The sequence below is a fragment of the Megalops cyprinoides genome, chromosome 10 (assembly GCF_013368585.1).
Source record: "Megalops cyprinoides isolate fMegCyp1 chromosome 10, fMegCyp1.pri, whole genome shotgun sequence".
NCBI lineage: Eukaryota > Metazoa > Chordata > Actinopteri > Elopiformes > Megalopidae > Megalops > Megalops cyprinoides.
In genome coordinates, this window is record NC_050592.1 from 2354001 (window position 1) to 2367266 (window position 13266).

At 53.6% G+C, this 13266-nt stretch overlaps 1 protein-coding gene across 1 annotated transcript in view; it reads left to right on the top strand.

Moving 5' to 3' along the window:
* Positions 1 to 13266, top strand: part of map7d1a (MAP7 domain containing 1a) — a 60979-nt gene that overhangs the window by 20241 nt on the left and 27472 nt on the right. Inside the window, exons 2-4 of the mRNA XM_036538103.1 lie at positions 5064 to 5282; positions 11386 to 11454; positions 12012 to 12032. Of these exons, the coding sequence (XP_036393996.1) occupies positions 5064 to 5282; positions 11386 to 11454; positions 12012 to 12032 (309 nt within the window). The remainder of the gene's footprint in view (positions 1 to 5063; positions 5283 to 11385; positions 11455 to 12011; positions 12033 to 13266) is intronic.

Sequence of the window (13266 nt, forward strand, 5' to 3'; positions counted from 1 at the left end):
GTGTATACTTATGATTCCAGAGCTCGTACTGAAATATGAAATATTAATAACCAGTCTCTGGTTCTCTCTCTCTCTCGCTCCCTGTCTCTTGTAATCTTGTTCTTTCTCCTCCTTATCTTTGTCCCTCTCCCTCTCCCGCTCTCCCGTCTCCCCCCCCCCCCCCCCCCCCCCCCCCACCTCTCTCTCCCTTTCTCTCTATCAGTATTCCTCCTCTCAGTTTTGCCCACAGTGCAGGCAGTCGTGGTGTCTGTATAAATCATGCGCTGCGCTTGCTAGCAGCCAAACCTCCCTCCCTCGCTGCGGTTTCTGTGCCAAATCTGACTCCTCTCCTGCGGGTTCTGTGCTGAATTTCCCGCCCTCACTCCTTTTCCTTTGCCGAACCTTCCCTTCTGGTTGTGTGTCGGCCAGGGCTGGTGCTGCGTTCGCCATTGCCGTGCCTGCTCTCTCGGTGATGCTGTGGACAGTGGCGATGCGGTAGCGGAAGGCCTGCAGCAGCAGCCCACAGAGACGGGACACGCCGCAGCATTGCGCAGGAGAGGGGCGCTGTTTGTCCTACAGGGGTGAAACTGCATTAACTCCAGCACTGGGCCCTCTGGCCTGATGGTGCTGATTGCGATGGCCTTGTGCTTTGGTGTTTCTGTAAGAATGCTAATTGAAATGTAGGAAGAAACTGAAAAACAGCCCTCAGTGGTGTAGAGTTCTCTGTGGTTTCCATGGTTTCCAGGCTTGAGGTCTTCATCTCTGTCTCACTGCGTAGGAGGGGAAGAACAGTACAGGAATGCTGACAGTACCAGCCACTGACCCAGGATCAGTTCTGTGTTTTTGGTGTAATGGGATAGGGGTAATATAATGGTTGGGTGAGCTGATCCTGGATGATTTGCTTGAGACAGAGAGCTCTTTTCCTTTGGGACAGTGAGGTTGATCTCATTCGTTCAGGTTCACCTCTCTGCTGCCGGGCTCTTCATAGCACCGGTTGCTGCAGCGTAGCTGGTTCAATGGAAAAACTCAGCTCTGGTCTGGCTTTTTGGCAGGTTTGTGGCAGCTGGTTTTAGGTAAATACCAAGCACCAGCTCTGTGACATCACAATCACACGATGTCACATGCTTCTCCTCCCACTGAAATGATACAGGGGATGAGGTGGGCGGAGCATGATGTATCCCAGAATTCACAGCTTCACATATAGCTGGCTGCACATCCTCTCTGCTGCAGACATCTGTGGGTTGGGCCCTGTGGGTGTGACTTTGGGTAGGGCAGAGTGGAAGGAGCACAGTGATTGCGTGTGGCGGCTGTGCTGACCTGTCTGAGTGCGTCTGTGTTTCTGTTAGCAACGATTGGTGCTTTTCGTTTGGAAAGGAGAGACTGTTCCCGTGGAATGCCTCCCAGTTGGCTGAGATCAGCGCAGCGCCTTCCCATGATGCCTTGCTGCGGCTGCCTCGCCCTCCCGCTCCTCTTGTTCCGGTGTGGTTGGCAGAGCTCCTGTTGCCATGCGGAGATGCGGTAACGGCGTGCTCGGCCGCGAGCCGCGGGCTGAGGGAAGAGGCGGCAGTGTCTCGTCTCCTTTCCGAACGCGTTTGGGGGGGTTTGCGGTTCCTCGTCCCCAGCAGCGGTGGAGCTCACGGTGAACAATCCCGCCATTGTGTGCCGGCCCGGTCGGCGAGCCGGTCAGACCCCGCCGAACGGCGTCATCTCGCTTCCATGCCTTTATGCTGACTGCATCTTCCGAGAAGCGCCATTGGCGTTTCTAACGCCTGCGAACCGAGGAGCAGCGCCTGCTTTGTGCTTTGTGGGCCCTCGGCTTTGACCCTGTGGTCCCCGCTTCCCCCGCATCCCCGCTTCGGGGGAACGGGGTTCGGGGTGTGTGGGTTGCGGGTCACTCCTGGTCACCCCCACGCCTGCGCTCCGGTGTCCGGGAAGACGCCCTGGGCCCTTCCCTCCCGCCCCGACTGTACGGCGAGGTCATGAAAGATTGATGCTGGTGTGTCTGTGTCAGCTGCCTCCGTCCCAAAATAATCCGAGTGACTGTGGCCTAGGGGGCTGGGGGGGGCTGTCGGCTGACTGTCTGAGAAACGCAAGCCAATGCGGGGGGGTGCGGGACTGTTAGCTCGACAGCAGACACTGACACTGAGAACTGTGACTTCCCCCAGGTGAAAACCAATCAAAACCCGATCCTCATTAATATCCCTGAGCATATGAAACTATGATGTACTTTTAAATGTGTCACTCAGGGATACACTTCGGTTGGACTGTAAAATGACAGTTGCATCGAGTTTCAGGCCGTGGAGCTGTGGTGGGTCAAGTGTTGCTGGAAGGAGCCAAGAGAGTTCTTCATCATCAGAGATGTTAAAGACAGCCGTGCAGCTGCTCAGACTCAGATTACTCAGGAAGTGCACGATGGTAATTAGTGACCCTCTGCTCTCCTTACTGACGGAGGCCCCTTTCCTTGAAGGCCAGCGTTACGAAAATACCTCATGGTGTGTTGTTGTTGACATGGCCGTGTAGCACATTGTGGTAACGTCTCTCAGCGTATAGTGCATCTGCATTCCCAGTGTGTGTCTTTGTGACTGACAGTTTGTGTTGGTGTGAAATGACTGATACTCCTGGTAGATGCTTGGTTTGTGTCACTGTGTGTCAGTGTTTGTGACCTACATCGCTTGGCTTGATGTTAGGCTCCGTCCATGACAAAGGCATGGTATTTTTAGCTCTGGATGAATAATTTAAGACTCGCTGTTTACCCTTTCAGATTCCGTATGTAAACCCGGGATCAGCTCTGCATATGGTGAACATGTGGGAAAGTCCTGCTTATTCAGAGTCAGATATGATCTCCCAGCTTCTGCCAGACCCTGAAAAAGCATCGGCCTAAAGTTAGCTCCGTAGAGAACAGAGGTGTGAGTTAGGATGCTTTGTCTTAGAACACTGTCATATTTTATTTTCTCTAACTCTTCATAAAAGACGGAGTTTTGTGAGTGGTGGGGGTGGGGCGTGGGGGCGCGGGGGCGCGGGGGCGCGGGGGTGTGGGGGCGTGGGGGCGCGGGGGTGGGGTTGGACGCTGGCTGAAAGGCCCGGCTGAAGCGCGGAGGTTGTAATGAAAACAGGATGTGCTTCCCTTTTTTGTCTTCCTCAGGATAGAGGCCTCCTTCACATGCCTCACTTCAGAAGAGCTCCCTCTGTTTGCCCTGGTCACAGTGCCCTTTCTGAGTGACTCTCTCTCTCTCTCTCTCTCTCTCTCTGTCCTTCTCTCTCTCTCTCTATGCTGCGTGCCTCTCAGTGGCTCAGGCACCTGTCGCAGACATGAGTAATCCATCCCTGATTAGGCCAGCTGGATACATATGTTTGTTGGCCATATCTGATTGCTGCTGTCTGTTGGTGGTATGGGTGTGTGTATGTGTGTGTGTGTGTGCGCGTGCGTGCATGTGTGCTCAGTGTCACATTGGCCAGAGTGTGTTGGAACAGTGGACTCTTGCCGCAGAGCAGACTCTTATCTACAGCGACTCCTGGCTTCATCTCTGTTCCTCCTCCTTGCTAGCGTGTGCGCACATGCAGACAAAGGCAGCGTGGCTCTCTGGAGCAGCCGCACTCCCTGCTCGGAGTCTGGCTCGGCTGCCTGGGTGCTGTTCTCACCTCGCAGGCAGAAACTGCGCGAACTCAGAGCTGGCTGTGTACACGGTGCTCTCTGCAGCCTTTCAGTTCGCACCGACATCTCAGAGCAGCGGAGGAAATTGATCACAGCTGTCTGCCGTCCCAGGGAAAAAAGGCAGGTTTCCACGGTTACGACTCTCTCATGAAGAAAGGGACAAGATGTTTTGGCCTCGTCTGATTGGCTCTCTGGTCAGGGGGGTTGGCCTGTAGCGGTGTGATGTGTAGGTGATGTAGCTGTGACCCTGTGTCTGAAGACCAGCCGTGGCTGCCGTGATCACACAGCCCTGTGCGCCCTATCAGAGCATGCTGCGTATCTGCATCAGAGAGAGAGAGAGAGAGGAGCTCCCAGTGAGCGGGAGTGCAGGGTGTTTCTGATTAGATGGCTGTTTGACTTGTTAACAAGTTGGTACCCCTGTCTGTACTCCAGGAATTTCATATCCACACACACACACACATAGATTTCCATTTTACAGTTACTGCTGAATCTGACATATTTCAGAAGTTCTGTTAGTGTTCCACACAGCAGCCAGTCATTAAGGAGATCACTGGTCTGAGATCAGTGGCCGTGGGTCTGGGAGGCTGTGCTCTCTCTCTGACTCACCTCCCCAGGCCTGGGACGTTCCGGGGGGAAGAGGCTGTGCAGGTGTGCAGGCCTCGGCACCCTCTCCCTGCCTCTCGGCGCGTGTGACGCACGGGTGTACCTGCGGCGCGGGAGAGAGCTCAGGGGAGGCGGACACACCTGTCGGGCTGCTTTGAAGCACCTCACTGATGAGTGTGAATCATGTAATTACTGCTGATGGGGAGCCAACTTAGAACAAAGGGCCTGTTCTGGGAATGAGGGTTAGGGCGGGGCAGGGAAGGAGGGGCCTGGCAGGGCGGGGTGATGATGTCATCCTGTAACATGTCTGTAGAAAGCGTGACAGAGAAGAGAACAGGAGCCCCGACTCACACATACTTTCAGGCTTTATGCAGAGTGACTGAGGAGAGGCAGAGGAAAGAGGTCTGGTCTGTATTGTAGTCAGCGTGAGACTGTCAAGGTCTGTCCATAGCACTGCTGTGGCTTCCCGCTTAAAAGAACACATTCACAGTGTCTGTACATTATTAAGTGTACTGCTGGATCTGGAAAGTGTCCCGACCATAATGAACTGAAAATATTGATGAATATAATTAATATAATCCTGGTGAAGACTGTCTGTGCATATGCTGTGGGTGCCTGCCATCTTTGCAGGTCCAGGCAACTGTTTCCATGGAAAAACCGTTTGCTTGGGGATCCTGTTGCTATGGAATGTTTGGGAGTTATGAGGGTGATGATGTCATAAAGTCGCTGCTAGGCGACGGTGTTGACTCTGCTCTGCGTAGTGCAGTGCTGTCTGGTGTCAGGACGTCTGGGTCTCACCCCTCACCTCTCCTCTCTTTCCCGCTCTCAGCTCCCTCCTCCGCTCCCGAACGCAGTCCCAAAGAAGAGGATGGAGAAGGGGTGAAGACCCCCACAAACCCGGACGCTGCCCCCCGGGCAGAGACACCCACTAAAGCGGAGACCGGCCGGAGAGCAGAAACCCCCACCAAAAGGGACACCCCCACGGACACCCGCGCCTCCCCCGTCACACCCGCCCCCGGAACAAGTGCCAGTCCCCGGCCCAAAAAAGGTACCCCCCCCCCTTTTGCAATCCACCATCTGCTCCCCCCTTCCAGAATGAGGGTCCATCATGGGGGGGCCGCTGTTTTCCAGAATCTGCATTATCAACCATATGTTTTTGTTTCGGGGGTGTAGATTGACCAGATATTCAGCTCATTGTGCTTCACGTGTAAAGCTCTGTCTGTCCCATTGTTGAATATCTGGCCATGTTATAGAATATCTTTGATGGTAAATGGTAAATATGGTAAATGCTTAAGAGGTAAGGCTTTATTGCCTCTGGGATTATGGATCAGTAGTGCTGTGTGTATGCAGGTATGAAATCTTGTGCCTCCCTCACACAGAGAAATAGGATGCCTGATTATCCCAGCAATGAGGTGGAGTCTGATTGCCCTGGGGGATATAGGGGGATCTCAGTGCTGCTGTTACGGCATTCAGATAAATCAGGAAAAGCTCATGCTCTCTGTCTAATCAGGTTTGTGGGCCACGCAATAAAAGGATCGATTTGGCAGGAATGTGCCCGAAATTGAATTCTCCAGGTCGGCTTGCTGTAACATGAACATGTAATCAGCGTTGGCGTGCTGGACGGCTCACCCGGTCGAATTCGGGCACATTCTCCCAGCTTCCCCAGGGAGAGCTCCCTGAGCTGGTGCATAAAAAGCCTCTGATCATTATGGGATGGGACTGGGTGTCACATTCCCGTGTGCGGTGCCAGGAGGGCATGGAGCCAGCGCTCTGGTTCCCATGGCAAAGTAAACCTGGCTTTTGCCACTTCCCACAATGGGTGCACTTGTCTGGCCTGCTCAGGCTGAGGGTGGGAACATGGGTTTCCGCTCTGGATTAAGGTGGCACCCCCCCCCCTCCTTTTCGGCCTGTAAATCCGGCAGGAGGGCTGGGGGTTTAGATCCTTTCACCCTCAGCGTGAGGCGAGAGCGCAACACCAGCTCCGCCCGCCTGGCTCTCATAACGAGCCTCAGCTGGCATCCTGATTACAAAGAGGCTGAAGAGCTGAAACCGAACACCAGCGTGTACCCAGCTGATCAGCAGAAAACGGGGGGAAATGTCACCCCTGTCCGGTCAGGGCTCCTGAGACCTTACAGAACTGCTCCTTTACTGGCCCAAAGGTTGATGAACTGCAGCACGAAACTGCCCCTTTTTAAGCCTCTTACCCCTCAGCAGGAATTCACTGGCACCGGGGTGTAATTGTTCCATGCGGAGCGCTTGAAACAGTTTTGCAGTGGTTACTCCTGAGCGTGACTCAGCATTTTCCCCAAAAGTTGGAACTGTGGCTCTGCTCAGTCATGCCCCCTCAGCTGTGCCATCATAACTGCTTTCCAAAGTTATGCTCCCCTGACTATCAGGTGCCTAGTAACAGAGGCTGGTGATTGGTTGCCATGGTTGCTGTGAGTGGAGGCTGGTGATCGGTTGATGTGAGCAGAGGCTGGTGATTGGTTGCTGTGACCAGAGGCTGGTGATTGGTTGTCATGGTTGCTGTGAGCGGAGGCTGGTGATTGGTTGCCATGGTTGCTGTGAGTGGAGGCTGGTGATTGGTTGCTGTGAGCGGAGGCTGGTGGTTGGTTGCTGTGAGCGGAGGCTGGTGATTGGTTGCTGTGAGCGGAGGCTGGTGATTGGTTGCTGTGAGCGGAGGCTGGTGGTTGGTTGCTGTGAGCGGAGGCTGGTGGTTGGTTGCCATGGTTGCTGTGAGCGGAGGCTGGTGATTGGTTGCTGTGAGCGGAGGCCGGTGGTTGGTTGCTGTGAGTGGAGGCCGGTGATTGGTTGCTGTGAGTGGAGGCCGGTGATTGGTTGCTGTGAGCGGAGGCTGGTGGTTGGTTGCTGTATGTGGAGGCTGGTGGTTGGTTGCTCTGAATAGAGGCTGGTGGTTGGTCGCTGTGAGTGGAGGCTGGTGGTTGGTTGCTGTGTGTGGAGGCTGGTGGTTGGTTGCTGTGTGTGGAGGCTGGTGGTTGGTTGCTGTGAGTAGAGGCTGGTGATTGGTTGCTGTGAGTGGAGGCTGGTGATTGGTTGCTGTGAGTGGAGGCCGGTGGTTGGTTGCTGTGAGTGGAGGCCGGTGATTGGTTGCTGTGAGCGGAGGCTGGTGGTTGGTTGCTGTATGTGGAGGCTGGTGGTTGGTTGCTCTGAATAGAGGCTGGTGGTTGGTCGCTGTGAGTGGAGGCTGGTGGTTGGTTGCTGTGTGTGGAGGCTGGTGGTTGGTTGCTGTGTGTGGAGGCTGGTGGTTGGTTGCTGTGAGTAGAGGCTGGTGATTGGTTGCGCTGAATACAGGCTGGTGGTGGGTTGCTCTGAATAGAGGCTGGTGGTTGGTCGCTGTGAGTGGAGGCTGGTGGTTGGTCGCTGTGTGTGAGCAGTGAAGGTCATTGCAGAAGCTGTGTGCTGTTCCAGCAGGGCTGTGAAAGGCATGCAGTCGGAGCTCTTTGGCAGGCTCTCTGTGTCTCCTCTCCTGCTGTCTCCAGCCCGTGTTGCTGGACGCTAGCCGACACCGATAAGAGCAGAGCTCTGTGCGGAAAACTTTGTCTGAAATTTGTGCTTATCGAGTCTCCGCGTTTGCACGGCTCCGCCGGCCTGATTACTTCACTTATTAGCTTCGCGGACTGGTTATCTCTGCCGAGTGAGTCACCCAGCAAGGCCTCCGTTTAACACAGAAGCCATTCATGCAGGTGGATGCTTTATTAGAGCCAATCAGTCTGAGTGTCACGGTCAGGAGAGCAGCAGCGCTGTTTAATGGGACTTCATGCTTCCGCTTCCTCTTGCCTAACCTCCACAGAAAAAATCCTTAAATAGATCTTATTTGACTGAATTGAATTGATGTATTCAATTTAGATGACCAGGAAGCCAGCAGGTCTGTCATGTAAACTCATTAGGGTTTACAGTGTTGACGAGTGGTGAGAGCGTGTGGCTTACGCTGAGTTTACCTCACTGGAGGTCTGTGGATCACATTACATTACATTGTGTTACATTACGTTGCACTACATTACACTACATTACATGCATTTAGCAGATGCTCTTTTCCAGAGCGACTTCAATATAACAATATAACATAAGCGTATCCATTCAATTTAAATGAGCAACAGTGTCAGACCAGGTTCACAATTACATATTACACAGGATTATAGCAGTATTACATATATATGCATGTTAATAGCTTGTTTATTGCTTAATTACATCATGTTAAATGTGTTTTTTGGGGGTCTCTAGCACTGGTACAGTGCAGTGCTGATGGATTCCCCCACTGACAGGGACCCCGCAGTAGGGAATCGGGGTGTGAAAGGTTTCGCGGTTGTTTGTGTGATGATGTAATGTGTGGACCGGGGGAGCCGGTGAATGCTAACGCTGCCACGCACTGTATGTGGCAGAAACTCAAAAGAGGGAAGAGAAAAGGCAGAGCTTCCATCTCCCAGAATGCCCCTCACTTGCTTTTTGTCCCAGTAATTGCAGGGGCCCACTGTGGCTGTGTTGCGCTGGAATGCAAGGAAGAGGGGAGAAAAACATTTTGGAATTTCTTAATTAGGGAAATTATTGGACGGGTGTGATATTTTAATTGGGCGTCTGCATAAGGGCTGGTTTAATTAAATCTTTTGCTCTTTTCTGCCTTGATCAGACAGCTGGCAGCACTGCGCACCCCCCTCCCCCCCCGGGGGGGGCTGAGGGGGGTCCTTGTCGTTAGACGGTCCTTTCAGAGAATCAGGGTTTTTCCTGAAGATTGACTCTCCTCGGGTCCAGGAGCGGGCGCTCCGCACGTCTCCGGTTGGTGGGGGCAGCCGGCGCTGGTTGCCAAGGCGACTGGTTACGGCAGCGGAGCCCTTGTGGGTTCTCAGCAGAAGGCAGCGTGTTTGTTTCCGAACGCGCGGGTCGTCTGAATTCCCAGGTTTTCGTGAGCGAGCGGCGTACCCTCTCCCGCGGTCACTGAAGGTACGACAACGCTGGCAGGGTGGAGGCGTGATCCGCTGAAGAGTGAAATGATAATCAGTGGATCAGGATCAAAGGGGGATCTTCCCTGGCCTCCTGGCAGGCAGAGAGTCAGGTCTTATTTACCCCAGCCTTTAATTAGCACGCCAGATCGCTCCTCTCTCTCATCAGTTTGACTGGGTGAGAGGAGCCCCTCGAACCCCCGCGTTCCCGTGCAGGGTGCATTCTGGGAGTCCCATGGCCGGCTGTGAATGTCGCGTTGGTGGAGTCTGTGCCTGGCCCAGGTGCGGCGGCTGCGTCAAGCTCTCGAAGCACAAGGGCTTCGCTTCGTTAAGATTCAAACCCCCCCCCCCCCCCGCACTGCCAGCTTCCCCGAGCCCCCCTGCACCCCCGCCACACCGCCAGCCTCCCTGAGCCCACAACCCAACCCCCCTCCCCGGAGCCCACAGCCCGCATTCAGCCCCTCAATACCCCTTTTGTTGCTCCTCCCGGCCCCGCTGTTTCCTGATCCTCCAATTAGGGCCTGGGTCCCTCCCCCCAGCACGCCCGGTCCCAGCACACCCCGACCCGGCCCACAGGGGCAGGTTTCCCTGGGAGGGGTGGAAGATTCGCCCTCCTGCAGCTGAGGCTCCGGTAAACACTGTTTTTTTTTTTAGGTCATTCCAGTTGGAAGTGTGACTCACTCAGGGAGCCGTGTTTACACATCACTGGCTGAAGGCCCGGCAGATAGCAGCTCTCTGCAAATATCAGACATGTTAATGTAGGTCAGAGGTCGCATGGAAGAGGAGAGGCATCATCTCTCTCTGATTTTCTCTCGAGGTTAATTGAGAGCTGGATCCTGGAGTGTCAGGGGTGTTTCTGGGTTTTGTTCCGTCCCAGCTCTTAATCACATAATTGGCTCAGTTATTATGCTAATTGGATGCAGACTTCAGTCTGAACCGAGAAGAGCTGAGAACCTCAAGCACATTTCATTTAGAATGAAGTCACATGTAAACCCTGGTCTAGGGTCTGATATTAACGTGTGTGCTAGGAGCCCCGAGGTTCTTACGCTGCTCACCTGAATCGCTCACCTGTATTCCCACAACTGAGTGGTTGATGACAGTGGTATTCCTTGCTCAAAGGTAGGGTGTGTCCATGCAGTTACATCATTTCCTGTCTCAGTATGTAGTTCCTGTCACAATTCCATCTTCGGAGTGGCACAGTACTGTGGGAAGGGGACTGCAGTAACAGCGGAAAGAATCGCTGAAACTCATCCTTGCAGAGAGATTGATTGGAAAGGCCTGGAAAGAATGAGTGGCATTTGAGCAGGAATGCTGCTCTCTCTGCCTGTGTGCATGGGAGCTCTGAGTGTGTGGGGCACTGCGGTGCTGTACCGCTGCACACATCTGCAGGAATCGGGCTGGAATGTGCAAACAGACATCGAAGCAGAGAGGAGACATAAACACCAGCCACAGACCCTCAGAGCGAGGATCAACACACACGCACACACACAGGCACACACACACACACACACACAGAAACCCACACACACACAGAAACACACCTAAATACACACAGACAGACACACACACACACGCACACAGTCTCACTGGCACCATCAGCGTCACACACATCCAGACTGAGCAGTTGTCACGCAGTGACGCTCAGCAGAGCTGTGGCAGTAGACTCATTTCCCCGAGCGCGGCGCTGTGTACGACCCACGCCCCACACAGCAGAGCTTCCCCCCGTGTGTTCAGCTGTGCTTCGGTTAGGGCTGCTCCTGTGAACATCACGCCGAGGTTTTTCAGGAAAGGCTGGGCTGCTGTTCAGGGCTGCTGTCTCTGAGGCTCAGATAGGAGCATTAAGGCTCGTTCTGCCTTTGGCTTCAGCACTCAGGCCCTGTGTTATCACTCTGCAGCCCTCTATTGAAAGGATAATGAAGGCTGGGTATTGGCCTGTGAACACTAACGCTCGCTCTCTCTCTCTCTCTCTCTCTCTCTCCTCGCCTTGTCACACCCTCTCTCTCTTTCTGTCTCTGTCCCTCTCTTATTTTCTTCTGTCTTTTCCCTCTCTCCTTCCTTCCCTTTCTCTCTCTCTCCCTCTCTCTCTCCCTCTCTCTCTCTCTCTCTCTCTCCCCCTCTCTCCCTTTCTCCCCCTCTCTTTCCCTCCCTCTCTCTCCTTTCCTCTCTCTCTCCTTCCCTTTCTCTCTCTCTCTGCAGATGGGATGAAATCAGAAGAACGGCAGAAGCTGGCTAAGGAGCGCAGGGAGGAGAGGGCCAGATATCTGGGTGAGTGGAGGGAGGATGTGAGGAAGGAGCCGGCCATCCGTCAGAGGGGGCTGGGCGCCCCCTTGTGGCAGGGTCATAGGAAAACCCACCAACATACCTTTATTCACTGCCTGAACCACGTCCAGTGCTTTTGCATGCTTACTGCAGCAACCTTTGAAAACACCTGCACTCATCTTTACACTTAATGTTATGCAGTATGTCTTTTAACCCTCAGCTTGAAGCACAGTGTAATATATATAATATTAACTCTGTCTTTCACATAGACAACTGCCGTACAGGGTCCTACACTAAAGCTTCTTATGTACTTACCTTCAATTGATTTAAAGGAATCAATTGAATATTCTGTCTGTCTGAAATGTCTCATTGGACTTGCACTGTGTCAGTAAAAACCTTGCTACGGATTGGCTGAGGATGATCCCTTTATTCTAAGGAGCCAATCCCCTGCTTTAACATGTCTTGTGCCACGCCCCCGCGCCGCGCCTGGCTGGTGACGGGCTGGCAGTGTCCCGCCTCAGCATGATTGACAGTCGCTCTCGTCTTCTCTCTCACTCCTGCAGAAGAGCGTACGCAGCTGCAAGGTAAGAGTCGCTCGGTGTTCGGCGCTTTCCCCTCGGTGGTGGTGGTGGCTCTCTCTCTCTGCGTCCTGCGAATCGTCACTGTCACGTGCTGTCGTGATTTTGTGTTCCGTGTAATCACCCCCTCCTCTCTTTTTCCTCCCATGATTCCGTCTCTCTCCAGATCAGTTTTCCTGTTTTTGGTTTCGTTTTTGGGTTTGCCGCTGTGCCGGTTCTCATTCTCTCTCTTTCCTTGTTAGAGTGAGTAGTAATATAGCTGAGGATATAATTTGTGGCAGTCAAAATCACAAATGCCTTTCCTCACAGCTTCTCCAGGCTTCCCTCCAGAGAGAGTCAGATTCTGCATAACCTGTGCAGTGAGGGCATCTGAGGTTCTTCTCGGATAAGCGGATAAACCAAACCCAGGGAGAGTGGCTGGACGTACATTTTGTTTGTGGATAAATAAAGTATTTATGAATTGGCGATTTACTCTGTGCTTTCTGTGTCCAAAAGAACACTGTCCCTGGGTCTAATTTTCTAATTCTTCTGTAATTCTTGCCTCCCCCCGAAGACCTAAACTGTGTGAAGCTCCTCGGTGTGAGTGAAGCTCCTCCTGTAGTCTCTGGTTTGCAGGGGAAGCAGCAGGCTGCAGACTGCAGCAGGAGAGACAGTGGTGAGGGGCCAGGCCTGGGAGGCAGGCTGCAGGGAGGGTGTAGCCAGGTGCATACAGCACCAGCAGCAGAGCAGGCGTTTACAGAGAGCGCAGGCCAGTTCGTGAACAGACCGTGGGGCAGTGGGTCTCTGAGTGACCCTCGGGTTGAGTTCATGTAGGAATCCACACTTGTCTTTGGAAGCTGAAGTGTGAGTTCTCCCCAGTGGAGCTTTTGAGTTTTATTCCTTTGATTGGTTAGGGGTGAATGTGGTGTGGGCGCGGCTTGGCGCAGTCGGGCACCCACCCCCCCCCCCCCCCCTACCGGAGGAGTCACGCTAATCCTCAGAAATCTCCTTATTTGTGCCACGGGGCAAGGCTCTGCCTGATATTTTTCTCCGCCCCAAATCTCACGGAGCACGCTGGTCCCTCTCACGCTCCCCGCTGTTCTTTCTCTCAGCTGTTTGTGTCTCTGACCAATCAGGCGGCTCGATCACAGCACCGCTGCAGAGCAGGGCTTGAAAGGATGGATGGGCTGGAAATTGGCAATGATGAATAGGTTACTCTATCCATGTAGCATACGGGGTTAATGAATCTGTGCAGGACCTG